The following is an 18,239-nucleotide window of genomic DNA, read 5'->3' on the forward strand; positions in this document are numbered from 1 at the left end:
CTGAGTTTGAGCTCAGTGGAGTTTACTGTGACCCGTCGGACAGTCGCGAGCTCGCCGTCTCGCTCGATAGTCGTGCTTGCTTTAATGAACGCTTTGCGCGGGACGCGCGTCGAAGCATGCGGCGCGCCAGCCGCCGGTGGTTGTGCGAAGCCTGGGGCCCAGAAGGGTGACTGTGCTTGGAAAAGTGTTTGACTCGTTCGTTCTCACAGTGCGGCTGGGCTTCACTGATCGCTCGACGCACGTTGGACGATGGCTATCCTCAAATCATGCTGTTGCTGGAAGACACTGCGCAGTGGGAGCGTGGCATGTGGCATCTACACTTTGGTGAGTGCCACAGGTTATGGCTATAAAATAACTAAAATGAAAACAATTTTCCGCTAACTATGTGTTCAATACTGTCATCGTGTTACGATCGAGTCGAAGCACGTCACTGTAGTGTGACCAGATATTCTATCCGAGGTCTAAGAGTAGAGACCTTTCCGATTCGTGATCCTGAGAGAGGATGCACATGTTTTCCGAATAAGGTGTGCAATTAGAAAAATGTAGTTGGTGACATCAATTCTGAAGTCATAATTTGGTCTTCAACTATATCCTGACTATAAACTTAAGCGCTTATGAAATTGACAAATACGTTGTGGAGTTTCAGGTTTCCTATACACTAAGGCGTACTGAATACTGCACTGAGGTTTAGTAACTGGCTAATGTCATTCTTTGTGCCGCATGTGCAGATTTATAAAATTAAACAATCTTGTTGTTTAGAGGTACCAGGGACTGACATTAATCTTTTCGTTAAGAGCCAGACTCGGTCGCCTCTATGAACAAATGCCACATGTGGTCTTCAGAGTATCTTTTACACATTAAGCATGCAGAAAATTTGTAAAATCTCGAATATACGGAGGTATTTCTTTTTTTTTCTGGTCAATAATTATTAATGACATTCTGCACGAACCCCACGTATAGAGTCGTAATTTGAAGAGTATAGAGCATTGGGGTGCTCGTGCTGTTTTCAAACGTAGTGGATCCTTCAGTCCAACTCCGAAATTTCAACTGGCAGATATTTTTGCTCTTCGCTTTCATCAAACTCGACTGCAAATATCTTTTGTGGCGGGGTTGTGGTCAATATTGAGGGACTGCCGTGCAACTTTCCCTAACATTTAGTTTTTGCTAATAGTGCACAGTGGCTTCTAACCGACGCTGCTTTACGTTCTTTGAGTGTTCATGCTACTAAGGCATAATGTTTTCCTACTCATAGCGACAATTCCTGTTGTTAATCACGTGAAAAGGACTGCAGTTAAAGTTAAAAGTTTGTAGCTCGAAATATGGGCGAAATAATAGAGAAGAAGCAGGTTTCGGGCTCCTTTACTGGTAAATGTAGGCACTGAGATTCACGTCAACCTTGACGTTGTAGTCACTCGAGGAGTGTCACAGATGCAATTCGAACAGAACTCAGGATGAAGCGTGTACTTTCGGCATCATTTCCCTGCGGTATTCGTAATTTACCGAAGTAAGTTAAGCAGTCCGAACTATGGGGATCGCGAAATGCAGCAGTGTTCTCCACAAACAGCTACAACTAAGCAGATATTTTTTCCCCTGCCAATTATAGCATGGATTCGTGAAGCGTGTCGATTAAGCCATGGCGCAAGCCCTGCCGAGCAACTGTGTGTGTTTGTGCTGCTAAAACTTGGCCGTCACGCCCTGTTTGAGCTTTGCGTTTTCTTGCACCAAATGTCGTGCTAAAATTATGGTTCGTATTTCGAAAGTTTCTTCGGATAGTTAAATCAGCACGGAGCCTCAAATAGGAGAACAAAAATGGCTATTTGTTGCGACAGTGGTCATTGATGCTCATGTAGCGCAGCTGCTAGAGGGACAACGTAATTGTTGGCGAACTCAATAGACAACACAGTAGAGCAAGAAAATAGTTTTTTTAAATTAAACGCCATCGCCAGACTGTCATCAATACAACAATGACTGCGCAATATCGGCTCGAGACACGCCATATCTCGATTGCACGAATTCGGTCTACTTTATTCTGCACGACGGGACACGCTACATCCTCATTAACGGTGGCTTTGATCTAGTATTAATTGAGACGACAGTAGCAAGGTCCGAAATAGATGTTCTGAAACGAACGAACTTCAGCACAGAAGTTTTTCAGACTGTATAAGAATGTTGTTTTTAATGCTGTTTCATGGACGCTTCCCTGCCATCATGCGCAGCTTGTGGTTCATGTCTGTCCTTATTATATTTGCATGTTTGATTGCTTAGGACAGGATTGTTTTCGACAGCAGCGTCAGCGATGTAGCTTACGCCTAAGCAAGACCTATATATACATCCAGCTCAGAAAGCTATTACGAATTACGAGGAACATTAGAACAGAGGTGCCAACACCGCTAGTTTCGTTTTCCTTCCGAAATTAAAAGCGCACGGTGGCCGGATCCTAATTGTAGCACTAGCTTATTGAATAAGGGTGTAGAGTCCAACATTCTGTCTTCAGGGCAATGAGAAGACTTATACTTCTGGCACACTCACACGGCAAGTCGTTGACCACAATTACTGTATCAAGGGAAGAGAAGAGGGAGCTAGTGGATTCAGAAATAAAATTCAGTTTCGAAAGAGACGCAGGCTGCGTTTAAGGAATGTGCCAGTTGGAGAGAAACACGAAAGTGCTGCTGATCTACAGCATTGAACCAAGCTAACCGAGCAACGCTCAGCAGAGAGCAATCTCACATTCTTTCCTGCAGTGTCACGGTGCTTCCTTGATAGAGAATGTACTTTTGCATAAATTTCCTCTTCTGATAAACAACGTGCTTTAAAGGATTGCCTGGTAACATGCACTTAATTTCGTCACTGGCTGTATTGCACAAGCTCGTCCGCTGGACATCACATCTGAGAGTATTATGAGCGTAACGTTGTTTGAATCTGACCGTCGAATTGTTTTGCGCCTGTATGACTGTAAATATGTTCTTTTAGCTCCAGGATGGACGTATAGCACCCAAGTCACAAACACGAAAACAGACCATATGGAAAGAAACTAAATTTTATATACCAGCTCAGAAAAAGTACTAGAGGCACGAAATCGAGATAGTGGGTTTGACTGCACTGAGGATTGAGTCAAGATATTTAGAAGCACTGCATTGGAATACAGTGGGCGCTCGCGAAAAAGGAAACTAACGACTGCAGAGAAATGTTTGAACTCAACGTGGGGAACCTAATTGCCTTTTTTTTTCCTACCCACCCTTCTTTGTGTCGACAGTCAGGAAACACATTGCGGTAAACACTGTGGCTTCGAACATGTGATAATAGCCTGGCTGCAGAACAAGTCTCTCCTTTACTTGCCTGAAGGCCGAGACTACGAGCAATGTGTGGTTTAATAACAGTGACAGCGAGGACCTTGGAAAAATGAAACTGACAAAAAAAAAATGCCAGTACTTCTTCTGTCGGTTGGCTAATGCGATAGTCATTGATAAAGGCTTACAATCTCGCGAAAACACGAAAAAAAAAACAACTCAGAACCCAGTTTTATGTTCTCCTGTATATAAACCCACATCAGGTTGTAAAGCAGAGCGATTTTCGGGTGTTTCCAAATATGTTTAGAGCGCAGCTCTTTGGCGCCGTCTTTCGCGTCGGCGTAGGCCTCGTAACCAGTTCCGCCCCCCTTTCAGCCCCCCTCTCCTTGCGTGGCGCCGACCGCGCGTGTTATCTGATTGCTGCGCGCGCTCTCCCCTTCGCCGCTGCTTATCCCCCCTCCCCCCCCCTCTTCTTGCGTGGCAGCGAGGGTGCGCTCCGGTGTCCGAAACGCCGGCTCGCTATCAGCGGATCACGGTGTGTGCATCCCAAGCCGAAAAGCAGTGTCACGTTCTCTTCACTCGCTGGCGGCTTCAGCGGCTTCAGTCAGTCGCTGCTATCTGTTCATCGCGCAACGTTCCTATGGGCCCACGCGCTGCCTCCCGCAACCTCCCGATAACTTAATTGCTCTCTTCATTTCTCCGACCACAAAGCTTCTCTCAGGACAGCCAAGAACTGTTAGTGGAGTGTTTCTTGACGGAATACGTGTGAAAAATTAAAAAAAAAAGTTGTCTTTAATTGTACATACGTGTCTTACTCGAAATTTTTGCCTCAATCTATCGAAAAGGTGAAACAGCTGATGAGCTGCGCTCAAATTTTGCATTAGCAAGTAACGTAATCGTCGACAACTTTTTTTGTTTTGCATTCAGCAGTTGTCTTCTGTAAAAACCATATTGGGGCTGCATTACCTAGTATCACCGGAAGTATAACCTACGGAATAACTTCACCCGTTAGCTATGAGCCTTTACATCACATGGATGTAACACAATGACGCTGGAAAACATTCGCTGAGAAATTCGCCACAGTCATTTTTTGTATTCTTTCTATTCCTGGGTCAATCCTTACGTGATTTCGTCATTAATGAGTTCAGTCTGTGACACTGGCAATAACCAAGTCTACCAATATAGAAGGACGAAATAATGCTTATTAAGCTGGGGAACCAATTCAAAATATGGCCCCAGTACTTATTTGTTTAAATAAACGTCAAAAATGCTGACACATCTATCCAATAATATTCTATGCGTGGATTTGAGTCTTGCAGCAAGTTTCCTTTTGCTACTTTTTGTCTAACCCCCCTTTTTCTTTAATATACCCGGTAACGTAGAAGAAGCTGACACTTCAGGATTCCCAAAAACAACTATCAGCTTAGAATACAACGACTATTTTTGTCAAAGTGTGCAAGTCAAGAAAAAAAAAGAAATTTGTGTCCCATCAAAACTGCATATCGACCTGCTTATAAATCTACAAACTTGATGTTCTTGCTCAAGTCTTTGTTTTCTCGAAATATTGTTTATTCAAAGCCCAGCTTCGCCGCAACTGTTCGCAAAATGCGACACGAATGAGAAACCTCTGCGCGCTCCGAGCGGCGACGCTTTCAGAATCGAGATTTGTTGCCATGCTGGCGCAGTTCACTCGCCTCTATTACCGCTCATACGAATTGTAGCGCTAGCGCATGAAATTCTAGACGCGTCCGCACGCTCGCTGCAGGGCGAATACATGTTTCATGAAACAGCGGTCGCGACTTTTGATGCGTCTTGTCTGACACTCTCGCTGCAATCTCTGAGGTGTCAACCGGATGTGGAAATACGACGTCCGTCGCCGAAGAACGTATATATATAGTGCCCACGACTACAAGCAGCATTTCGAGAGACTGCATTCTTCCTCTCCATTGGGCTAAGAAAAATTGTTCCGGAGAAAAAAAGCCCCTCAATTTGCTTCTTGTTCACTTAAAAAAAAAAAAAAAGAAGCCTTTTTGTTATCTATAATACACCGCATAGTGAATGGGCTTCTACGCGCGCATACACTGTCGATGCTTTGAAACCTGGCTTCTGAGAGAAAGGCACAGCATGTAGTTGGAAGCTGAGCCGCAAGCGAGCGCATTCGCTTGAAATCACATACAGGTTGGCGAAATTTCGAGCTTTGCGCAATTGTGATGGACGGCCCGAAAGCGAAGTTTTGCACATTCGATCAATCTCTTCGTTGTTCGTGCTCACAAGTAAAAGAGATGCTGTGTATGGGGTAAATAGTATGCGTACTATCGCTCGACCGCTTTCAATGTTTGCTTTAAAAGGAAAGCTCAGCAAGAACGCCGCAGACAAAGTAACAGAAATAAAAGATTTTCTTTCAACAGGGAGCACCTAATAATATTAAATGCACTGTTTGATTTCAATATTCTCACTAATGTTGGAGAACAGGACCATAACCTCTCGATGGTGTTATCGAAGTGTTTTTTTTTTTTAATTGTTGCTGCTTGCTGGAACAGTCAGCATGCCAGCCACAGTACTATAGCCGTCACTTAGACGGTCACTGTTTGATCGGAGCACAAGTTTGCGTAGCATCTGCAACGTTTTCCATGTCAGGTTCGTTTACCATCCGTCAGAGTGGGCCCAATTATTCACTTACTTAAGCCATATATCTGACGTCCTTGACTTGACTTGCAGTTGCGTGTATGAAGAACGAGGGCAGGAACAAACTTGAGCAGAAATGAGACGAAATTGTACCAGACAAATGAGTAGATTGTGACATGTGATTTTGAAATATCTTCGCTCAATTTTGTTTTCGAGCCAATGATGCATGGAGCCTTGTCTTGAAGATTGCAGAGGCTGGCTAGCGTGTAGGATGGTTGTCACTTCTTATGCTGTTGTTGGGAAGCCATAACCATGTGCTAATACCATGTACAACGAGGTGAAAACAGCATTTCTAATCTCTAACCAGAGCCTTAACATTAAGAGCGCCAAAAGCTGAACCTGACCAACAGTCTATGATTAGACGGCTATAAAAAGTTGAAGTCCAGAAATTTATTAGTAGTATTACTTCCTGTGTTGACGAGGGTTTAAACAGCTGAATAATTCTCCAGAAACCTTGTATTTACAGCGGGAGAACAGAGCCCGCCGCAATAAAAGGTCTGACTGTAAGGTGGCTACATTCACAGTAAGATTTTACTAATACGTGCTTACAACATGCAGTTCGTATAGTTTAAGCCAATGATTTTGGTAAAAAAATGTAGTAGATGTTTATGAAATAGAAATAATTTGCAGCCGGCCGCTGAGCTGTTCCGACGGGAATGCTTCTTGTGTTGAGTTGGGCTTCATTGTGCATATGCGCCTAAGACCCTCTATTAAACGACACCACGCACATTTATTTGCATACGCTTAGTCTCCTTGTAGCTTTTCACATTTGCATGCTTATAGTACGTGCTTTCTTCCAAGAGCAGGATGTCCCCTCCGCTATTGATGCGCTGTTCGAAGGCTCTGCTGTTCAGCTGGCAGGGCTTTGCACGTGCATTCGGCGCAATGCACGCCGCTTGTTCAAGGTCTCGCTTCCGTGAGAGCCACTATGGAGCATTGTTACACTGTCAGTGGAGGCTCGCAAAAATCACTGTAACGAAATAGTGACATCTGGCACTGTCGCGAAGCTCTGATAATTCGGCTTCTCTTCTCAGCTCGATGATGTCATCCGCGTCCACCTTACATGGTAACCACTCGCAAGGTTGCCTCCAACCCCCCTCAGGCTGCGTATTCCTCGGCCCGCTTCAGTGCCTTCTCCTTCGAAGTATAATCACTATTTTGTGTCCCTCCCGCGGCAGTAATCTTCTGGCTTCCTCTTCCATTAGATGGGGAGAGGGGATTCCTCTTTCTCCCTTTTGCTACATGCTAACTATGGCAGCCGGTTCTCGGAGATTTCGGAGAACCCAGGTCGCCGAACATTTTTAGTGCCAGAGTAATAGTGCACGTCAAAAGCTGTAGCCAGCACTTTTACGTTAAATTGATCCTACCAAAACATCATACTTCCTAGTGCTTATTACACTGCAAATTTTTGGTTGCAACGTGCGTTTTACGTGTCAACAACGTTTATCATAATCGATAAAAGGTTTTTAATGGTGAATTAGGTTGGTTCACAATAATTATTACCAAAAATGTTTACTGAACACTATCAGTAGTATCACTTAGTTTCAAGCCTGCCTATCATTGTTCTCACGCTTTTATTTCCAACGAAGGGCGCCATATTGAATTATTACATTGCAGGTGAAAAAAACAACACATACAATGGTCAGACTGAGCGTTATTTCACGTTGTTAAATTTGTAATGCTAACCACACGACACAAGTGCACTCTCGAGTCATTTCTTTCGCCGTCTATATAATTTAAAAGAATCTCTGATGGTTTTCAGCTGATTACGAAACGAAGTAATCTCCCCTGCTGGCAGGCCACTGTGTCGACACTTATATGCCGTTTTACGTAATCGTATTAACAGCCAACGTCGCGGTGGATGTGATCTGAAACTTTTGCTTGTGCAGTAATGACTGCCCTAATAATAACGGCTGCATGGCGATGGGCAACCCACGGTTCATTTGTGCTCCGGGAGGAATCTGGGTTGTTTAATCTGTCAAAAGCAGGACTGTGCGCGAGTGCTCAAAATAGGATACGTTTCATCCTCAGCATTCATTACTTCGTCGCAGGTCGTCTCAGTAAAAAGGAAAACCTAAATATACAGTTGTGGCGTGCCGTTTATAGTTAATTGTGTATCCTGTATCGTCCTTCTCTGCTGATAAATTTCATTTTAACTCTGCAGAGTTAATGTTCTCGTCCTATAAAAACCTTGCCATCGACGCTGTCCAACAGAAAAAAAAAAAAAAAATGTATGGCATGTTTCTGATAGTCGGCGGGCGACATGGTCCAGCACCGATTGGTCGGGATGTTTTGTGACGTCACGAGACCCTTTGACACGTCCTTGTTTACTGCAGTTCTCGAATCAAACTCCGTAACCTTGCATCCCGAGTCCGGCGCGTTACCCATAGGCCACGAAAGTACGTACCTACATCTGAAATCAATATGAGAGGAAATAGGAGAGCGCGTGGCATCCACGCTTTGCACAGCGCTGCCACCTACAGGTGATAAGAATCAGCGCTAAAGGCGCATGCAAAGTAAGCATGCAAAGTGCGATGTGAAGCATCTGCTGTGGACCTGCCCAGCTACGACATTCGTGAGACAGTGCTACGTAAGGAAAGTAGGCCTTCGGTGGGACCTTGACTGTGACTACCGCAAGTAGACACTACATAATCAGTTCATCGCTAACCTCTCTGAATATTTAAGAGATACCAGCTTACACCCCTTCTTCTTTCTGCTACTTCCCGCTCCCTTTTTCACAATGCCTGATGGCAAACGTCTGGATTAGAAAAAAAAAAAAAAAAAAGCTTCGTCGCCTGTTCTTTCTGAGCCTGCCCTGTTGCCCCCTCCCTTTCATTCTCGTCTTCTACTGGTAGTAGCGCTATGTCAAATGCGAAGAACACGCGCTCTCGTGTTCCCTCTCATATTGATTCTAGCAGTACATTTGCACAGTTTTGAAAAAGATGCCTTTATATCTGCTTAGGGTGGTCTTGCACTTCACGTGGTATTTTACGACTGCATCCTATTGAGTATGCACGGGACCACAGATGCGTAAATAGGGGATGAGTGGCTACCTGACTACCAAAGTGCATGCGAACGAAACAGGATGCGCTGGAGAAGTCCCGGACAAAGCCATTAACGATGGCGTTCATGTCTTTAAGGCTGCACTAAAGGGCATTTTGAAAAGTTTGTTAATCGCTTTTCAATTTTGTCTTCGCGTTTCTATGATTAAGAGTTTTAGTCGCAGACAAAACAGCCAAACATTAAGGTCATGAACAAAAAAAGTATGCGCGCACTGTTTGCTTCGGCGGTGGTCAGTGAAAATACCATAGCCTGTGCAGACTCCCAAAGTACGCATTAACGATATTTTTGGACACGGCTGATATAATATTTTAAGAAAACCGTGAATAGCTCATAGTGAATATCGTCGAAATAACACTCCCGAGGCAAGCGGACTACGTTCACAAGATTGCTTCGCATACTACTCCGTAAGCGATAGTGAGGCAAGCCGCTCAGCTATTGCCTTGAAGGCATGGGTTTTGTTATTACTTCTCCTACTCTCTGCGGTGAAATTAAAGAGAGGCCGAAATGAGCCAAATTTAATAGAAACATTGACGACTCAGCAACATTGTTCAAAGTTCGTAAGAAAATATAAAGCAAGTAGATATAATTCTCGCGACCAAAAGACTAACTCGAAATTGTCTTTATAGCGCCCTTAAAGGCGCAACTTAAGTGTTCCCCAAACGTTTTCTGAACACCTCCTAACTGATGGGAACTAAGGGAGTGCTGCCTACGTTTTCACTCATCCACGCAGAGTGCAAACATGCTCTTTAAGCGGCCGTTTGGTCCTGGAAGCATGCCGGCGACATAATTTTCGACGAGCGCTGCTCTTCTTCAAGAACTACGTCCAGCTAGAAGCAAAATGAAATGGAACATGGAAGCGCGTGGCTTCGGCGCTTTCCAAAGCGCTGCCACCAAATCGAGACGAGAATGGGTGGCACCAAGGGTATGCTCGGAAAGAGCAGCCGACCAATCTTACTTCGGATGTGTCTTTGCCACTGATTCTTATCAACTGTCGGTGACAGTGCATTTGAAATCGTAGAGGCCACGCGCTCCCGTGTTCTCTTTCCTTTTGCTTCTAGCTGTACTTAGGAATATGATGCGTAAAGACGTATGACAGGTACTACATTATTTCCTGGCTACATCATTTCTACGGCCGGGAAGTGAAAACCTTTGTTCCCGCTCCTAATTTTTGTTCTTTCACTTTGTGTTGTCTCTTGCTTACTTAAGCAGGGAGCAAAATTTCGATTTCTGGATGCCATGTACGTAGTCGCCGGGAGTTACGACGTCGCCTGCGACGCCGAGCGCCGGTCACCATTTCAGGGACCCGCTGGTGACCTAAAGGCAGGAAGGGCTCTTCAGGCCCTGTCAATAATAAAAACGGTTCGGAGACGTAAATTACTTCGATGAACTTTAGAGGATTGCTCAGAGCTCACTGTGGTTTAGCAGAGGGGAATGAGCTGACAGGATGCATCAAAATATCTAGAGGGAATCCAATTCAATGCCGGTCGAAAATCGCGCCCCTTTGCTACCGTTTTGCAAGTTTATACTTTTGTTTACTGCGCTTCGCCGTCGCTACAGCTGTAATCAATAGTACAGCGATCTCATCACTAGTTTAGCCGACCCATCGTTGGGGCGGATAATGGCGGGTAATGCACTGTCTAGAGGGCTCGGAGCGGTAGCCGTCCGTTCACATTTGGTAGAATCACTGCCAAAGGTGTTATTCATTTAACGGCCGGCGCCCTTTCGGTACTTGCCATTATGAATGTTCTGCGGGCGGAATAGGAAACGCGTTTCGTGGATGAGCTTCATCACGTATTTATTGCCGGTGAGAGGCAATCTTGCGCATCCTGGCCGTAGCGCGAACACCAACGGGTAAATTTAGCTCCGGCCAAAAAAATCCCCGAGAAAACGACACTTCACGGACAACCTTGGCTTTTGGCACATGGAGCGTACTAATACTAATCGTAAGAAAGAAGCATTGTGGATTGTGGTCGCCATGGCGATCAGAGAAATGCGTCTTTCGCGCGTTCATTATAGCGAGGTGTAGATGTTGCGGGTGCAGATTCTTTTTTCTTTCTTTTTTTTTCTTTTTTGCTGAGGGAAGTTTGAATTAAAGCGATTAGAGCTAAGGTTGGATCGAGGCTCATCGTATACCTCAGCTTTCCAGCGAGTAGAGTTTAAAAGACGTAATTCGTTTTTATTTAGTTTATTAGCTTAGAGCTTTCTCCAAAATTTTGGTATAATTCTTTCCGATTGTAAAGAGGGTGTTTTATGGACACGTCATCCTTTACACTGATGCAGCTAATGCCGCAACTCCATGGCGTACTCTGCTGCGCTCCTTCAAACATAATTAAGGAACAGAAACCGCTGAACCGTAGCGTCGTGAGAACGGAAACAAGTAAATAATCGCATGAGGAATGCTGAAAGTCTTTCGAAAAGGAACTGTTTTAGTTGAAAGTAGAAAGCATGAGGTACAGGGGAGAGTACAGTATTAAACATGTACGCAACGCGACTCACTCGTTAGTTTCGCAAACCGCTAAAATTAACGACTCTCTATAGCGCACTGAGAGGGCTCTCTTGGCGTGCATCGGAGGCGAGCGTCCGTCCACTCAGGTCCTGAAAAGGCTTACTCTTGGCAAAGCCTCGTGTTCTCGCGATGCCCGGCTTCCGTTACAACGCCGGAATCGATAGCCTATTAGGAACGTCTGAATATGCCATCGATTCTAATTTCGTCGCCCTTGTTATTTACGTCTGACGTGACCCAGAGGCACCAAGTAGACGGCGGCTGCTACGTGGCAGCAAGGCTGCGCTATCTTTGCCCGGTTGTGGAAAGTGCTTGAAAGCGCACGAGCGCCTGTCTCGCAATGAGCAGATTTTTATTCATTCCTCTCGTTCGAGGCCTTTATTATCACTTATCGAAGTAATAATTATTTCTTACGAACGTCATTTATTAACGCAGGTCCTGGTAACGTTACACGCGACATTTGGTTTGCTGTAGGAAGCTGAATTTTGTTTTCTCCTTTTCGCGTGTAACACATTTTGCTGTTGATTTTTAATTAGCATTTCGTTTGGGTTAGAGGTGCTGCGTCAGAGTTTGCAGCTGGCATTCTTGCTTCTTTAGGGCTGTGGGGAAGTGGTGAACAGGCTGTTTACGAAGAATGAATAAATGACACCATTACCTCCGAGACATTATTTACCGTTAACAGACGAGAAAACCGGCAAAATATAACAAAATAGTTAGGAAGAAAAAGAGTAAGTATGGTTGCACTGATAAAAAAAAAAAAAAAAAAAGCGAAAGAAGAAAAGCCGTGGTTCAGGTTTTGAAACGACCTTGACCTTCATAAGAAAGCCTTAGTCTCCAAGGGCATTATTTGAATAAATTCTCAAAGGCTTCCTATGAAAGCTATAGACGGTGCTTTCTTGCCGTTGTTTTTCAAATAAGGCCACAAATCGTCCTTTCTGTTTTGTGTGCAATTTTTGGCGCTGGCTGGCAGAGGATTCACAGAAACACTTTCGCACAGAACGCGTTGGACTTATGGCTCGCTGTACAATTCTAAGCTTGGACTCTTGTGCGGCGGATGCAGTACTGAAGATTACAAGTAATGAGAACTATTTCTAGAAAGTCTTCTATCCTCGCAACTACCACCAAAGTTATCATTATCAGCATCGGCTTTAGTCCTGTGGGGACCAAGCAACTCACCGAATAAGTTTACTTAATATGCCGATGTTTGGTACCCATGTCTCTTACCTTAGATGTGCGAATCACAGGGCTCTGTAAATGAACCTTGGTCAGGTGGTGTTTGGGTGCAACCACATGCTTACATGCAAGAGGTAGTTTTGCAGCGAGAACAAAAGAAAATTAGGTAAACTGACTCCGGCAGGGAGTGCTGCAAAAATTTCGGTTATCAGGGGCTAAGCAATCATTCCAATATGTGCCGACATCGCACAGTGCGTGGGCACCGGCCGGGATTTAATCAGCGTCCTTGAGTTCGAGTAGCAGAGCGCCAATGAATCACCGCGGAGGGATAAAATTTATTTTTTTTTAATTTATTTATTTTACCCTCAATGCCAGGGACATTACAGAGGGGTGGAGGTTGCAAAACGTAATAACAAAAAAAAAAATAATGCAGGCAAGTTCGTCATTCACATATACAATATTAGCTATTGCAGTACGGAAATGATCAATGTCTTCAGTGCTGGCGATCGGTGCGGGGAGGTGGTTCCAGCTCTTGTAGGTATGAGGGATGAAAGACGCGCAGTATGTTTTAATTCTGAACAGAGAAGTCCCAACCTTGTGAGCATGATCCAGTCGTGAAGAGATGCACGACGGCAGGGGAATGAGTACGGTATGAATCTTGGGGCAAGTGTGAAATATTTCATGAAAAGAAAAAAAAAACAATGCGCGAAAGTTTACGACGAGAAACCAATGAAGAGAGGTTTAAAATGCGCTTCATTGGTAATATACTAGCGGTACGATGATAATTGTGCAGGATGAAACGAACGGAGTTATTTTGAACCAGGCTAGCACGATGAGGGTCCCAGATGGACGCAGCATATTCTAGTTTACTAAAGACAGTTTTGTACAAGAGAAGTTTAAGAGATATAGGGGCGGAAGAAAAATTACGACGGAGATAACCGAGCATGTGATCAGCATTGTTAATTATCGTGTTAATGTTAAGTGACCAAATCATACCTGAAGAGATTTCAAAGCGTAGGTAACGGTAGGAAGTGACGAATTCGATAACTCCGTCATTTAGAAAGTAGAGCGTAGAACATGATGAAAATCTGGAGACGCTTAAGGATTCACGTTTAGAAGTATTAAGATTCATTTCCCGCATATTACAATATTACACCAGTTAGGGATAGCATAAATGTCGAGTTGCAAGGCTCTAGAATTGTCAGAACTGTTAATTTCACGAAAGACAACACAATCATCAGCAAACAAATGAATGTTAGAGCATACACAGTTATGCAGGTCATTAATATATACGAGGAATAATAAAGGATCTAAGACGGCGCCCTAAGGCACACCAGAGCCGACGGAACTTTAGTGAATTTAGTGAGGATTCCCACTTTGTACTTTGTATACCTCGGTGTCACTGAACTGGGCGTTAGATGCACGGTACCCTAGACACCAGGATACTTTTATGGCCACCTACCAGAATCACTAGTAGCAACTGTTCGGATAAAGAAGCTTCGCCACGATATCTGAAACTTAATTCACTAGTTAATTCAGCTATAGTTGTAAAGTGTTGCTATGACTGAGTGACTGTCACGATATAGATGCACGCATAGTTACAGCCCCCTCCCCCCCCCCCCCCCCCCCCCCTTGCTCCCATGCAGTTAAAACGACGTCATTCACCACGTACTTTCTTAATCGTGCCTCATCTTTATCTATTCCTTTTGGTTCGTTCTCAGCGCTCTTGCAGACATTAAGTCCTTCCTTTACACAAACAGATTGTTTCGAGAATCATGCTTTCTTGTTGCATTCATTTTAACAATTAAATTCTTCATTTCGTTCATTTTTTTAATATTTTTATTAATGCTGGCGGGACCTTAACTTTAAGATGTTTATTCCTTATTATCCATGCTTGACCACTATTTCCTTTCTAACAAGCGAGAAGCACGTGAAGCAAACACATTTAAGTAGGCTCTGACCGTGGATGTGATCAAAGTCATTGTCCCTCTTAGCAGCTTAAACCAAACGCAGAGAAAAGCCATCGTACACAATACATAAAGATTACCTGATTTATCGGTAGTAAAGCTCTCGAAATGTAAAAATGTTGAATTCATGACTTACTAGGCAAAACAGGCAGGAGCATGGTGAGGGAGAATTCAAAAGCAACGTTTTATATGCAAAGTGCGGTGAGTATTCGAATAGAAAAAGACACGGCGTGAACGTAGTCCGAAAAAAAAAAAAATGGCACGCGATAGATAACCACTCGCTGTTGTCTGTGGTCGGTGCGATATGCATTATTCAGCAGCGTACTCTTCTTTCGGCCATCTGCAGGGTGTGCTGGCATGAAGTGAAAAATACGAACGCCAGTCCTGCGCCCGGATTGGCGAAGATACGAACTGCCCCGTGGAGGATTAATGGAGCTCAGATTCACGCCGCATTTCTTCGAGAAGCGAACGCCGCATATTCTACATTGTGAGGTACCGCACTTTGCCGAAGAAGAGCGCTTCTTCTGCGCACATCTGACGAGGAACAGGAAAAGAGTTCGCAGACAAAACTACTATGCCCTCTTTCGAAATTTGAAAACACATCTCGGGATGTTTGAAACTCACCATCGCTACGTGGACTTCTTCTCTCTATGAAGTTGACAAGAACGAATGACATATCAGGCGGGGCTAAACTTTCATTTTGTCTCGCCTTTTAGAGTGAGGAGTATTTCTGTACAGATCTGAAAGATTTGAATCACTATATCGATTCGTTTTGTTTCGAAGTGCTTAGTTATTTTTTATAACTGTAAAAAATCTGTGGACTTGTATGCATGTAATTCCGTTTGCGCTAATTTACGAGAATCTTGTTCAACGTCCTTATTTTCAAGTACGCGCAAGTATAAAAGAGACTGTGCCCGTGTAACCTCGTTAGTGACGCCTGTGCTTATCGACGTAATCTAACAGGCACCTGAAGTCATAACCTGTCTCGTTGCTATCAATATCTTGAAATTAGGTCCCATCCTTCAGTGATGTCAGCCAGCGTAAGACTGGGCTAATTGGAACTCATTTACTTCGGTATTTAATTATTTATTTGCGGCTTATATGTAATCATTAGGAAAGGGAAGAGAGAGAGAGAGAGAGAGAGAGAAAACTTTATTTGTCAGCGATTGGTATTTGTCTTGGGCTGCATTCAGCTGCTCCAGGTGGCCGGCAGTCCAAATCTGTCAGCGACCTCTTGCGCTCTTGCTGAGGCCCGGGACTGGACGTCTGGGTCCCGGCTGGCGAGAACAGCTTCCCAGTGTTCCAGCGAGGGAGATAGTACTAGATCTGCCGGAGGCGGATCCTCCGCGCAGTCCCAGATTATATGGTCTAAGGTGGCAGGCTCGCCGCACAGTTAGCAGTACGGATTTAGTATATCGGGAAAGATCTTGGCATAAGTCCAAGGGTTTGGCTGCGACCGCGTTTGCAGCCGCCGCCACGTGGTAGCCTGGTCTCGGCTGAGCGAAGCGTGCGGAGGAGGCAGGCTCGTCCTGAGCTCTTTGTAGTAAGTGGTAATGGCCTGGTAGGTATCCAGAGTCTCACTCCGTCGGGCACCCGCGTCAGAGATCCCCTCACCAGCTCGGCTGACAAAACCTCCAGCATATTGGTGAGCGGCCTCGTTCCCCGGGACGCCCGAGTGAGCCGGGACCCATACGAGATCCACTATGTTCATATCTTTTGGCAACGCACTAAGAATTTTGATTGCAGTGGTGGAGATACGACCCCTGGCGAAGTTGCGAAGGGCCGTTTTGGAATCACCGAGAATAGCGCTGGTTCCGTTTTGAACAATCCTAGGGCTATTGCGGCCTCTTCTGCCTCTTCTACTCGGCCCGTCACCCCCGTAGCTGCTACCCTGCGGGAGATGCTCACCGCGCACACAGCGAAAGCCTTCCTTGCCGTATCGACATACACGGAACTACCATCCCCTTGATACTTTTTGCCTAACGTCTTCGCCCTGGCCCTTTTCCGACGTTCGTGGCAATCCGCTTGCATGTTCTTAGGGAGTGGTTTGACCCGAATGCGTTCACGCATCTCTACCGGCAAGATCACCTGGCTTGAAGGGTCCTCGCCCCTTATGCCTAAGCTTCTCAGTATACACAGCCCCGCCTCAGTTTGCCTTAAGTTTTTGCTCTACTGGTTGGTAGGTTTACGAGGCTTAACATTCCAAAGCGACTCAGGCTTAGGGAAGCCGTAGTGGGTGGACGGGGTTTGGGGAGGTGCTGCGGTTGATTTCGACCCAATGCTGTCCTTCAACGTGCACTTAAATGGGAAACACAGACCATAAGACCTACTTCATTGCTGGCGCGGACAACCCAAAACTGAGTGAAAAGAGGGAAGGAATAAAGAAATTACAGACCACTGAAAACAAACAGCACCTGTTTAGTTTTGTGAAAACGTATTCCATCAAATAATACTTCTTGTCTCTGCTTGTAGCAGTGCGAATAGGAAAATATTTTTCAAGTATACTTTTGAAAGAATTCCACAAACCCAAGCAGCACACCATTTCCTGCCATTCGTTCTTTGCTAACCTCCTCACGAAGAAATCTTGCAGGTAAAAAAGGCTAAACAAAGCGATTCGGCCTCAGCACAGTCTGCAGACTAACGCAAATACACTGGATATGCATAGTAAACAGAACAGAGAAAAAAAAAAAAAGCTTCTTAAAAAAAAATATTAAATCAGGAGGGTTGAGCGGCGATGAATACAAGAAATCCTGGAGCAATCAACATAAACCATCCGATACCTGTCAGTAGCAGCTAGGCATTTCGCGCAAATGAGTGCACGTGGCGTACTTGTGGATTTATATGCCTTAATTGACGACGTCAGACTAGCACGTTAGTAATGCTGCGTGTGTGAGGCAATGCCGTCTTGGTAATATCAGAGGCGCGCGAAGCACGCAGCGACTTCGCAGTACCCTTAATTCAGGCGTGCTTCAGACGGAGAACGAGCATCCGATTAAAACGACCTCCGCAATTTTTCACGGAAACTCGGGCGAAGCATGCAGTCGGCCGGAACGATCACTCGCCCGTGTTGTTTTGTTTGCGTCCCCCACATTTGCAGCGCCGGTTCGAACGGTTCGATTGAAACCGAGACAATGCAGCCCCCGAAAGGGTATCAGAACTAAGTCGGAGCAATCGAAACGAAAAAGAGCATGGAACGAAAGATAGAGGGCGTCCGGCACATTGCAACCACCCCGCTGTGTTTTGTTTTTCTATTTTTTTTTGTCGTTGTGTTTTCTTGGGCTTTCGGCTTTATTTTCCTCCTTTAGAGGGCCAAACTGAGTGCGCTTGGGAGCTCGCGCACACGCACGCGCGCACGCCCTCTCAAAGAACGGTATGCGCGGTACTTGTTTCATGAAGACAACAGCGGAGAGATCGCGCTAAGCGGCTTTGTGCTTTGATGCTCCGAGCCCCTTCTTACCGGCATTCAGGAGGACAAGCCGGGAAGCGGTAATAAGACACGCTTGTGCGGAATGGAGAAGTGACTCTAGAACAATAAAGTGCGAGGATCATTTCAAGGACTCA

General features: G+C 45.0%; 1 protein-coding gene across 1 annotated transcript in view; it reads left to right on the forward strand.

The window, feature by feature from the left end:
* Positions 1-249: 249 nt before the first annotated feature.
* The window catches only part of LOC146191210 (uncharacterized), a 227,000-nt gene continuing 209,010 nt past the window's right edge, over positions 250-18,239 (forward strand). The window contains exon 1 of the mRNA XM_084599895.1: positions 250-324. Within this exon, the coding sequence (XP_084456021.1) occupies positions 250-324 (75 nt within the window). The remainder of the gene's footprint in view (positions 325-18,239) is intronic.

Source organism: Amblyomma maculatum, chromosome 4 (assembly GCF_055883805.1).
Source record: "Amblyomma maculatum isolate TAMU_Amacu chromosome 4, ASM5588380v1, whole genome shotgun sequence".
NCBI classification, from domain to species: domain Eukaryota; kingdom Metazoa; phylum Arthropoda; class Arachnida; order Ixodida; family Ixodidae; genus Amblyomma; species Amblyomma maculatum.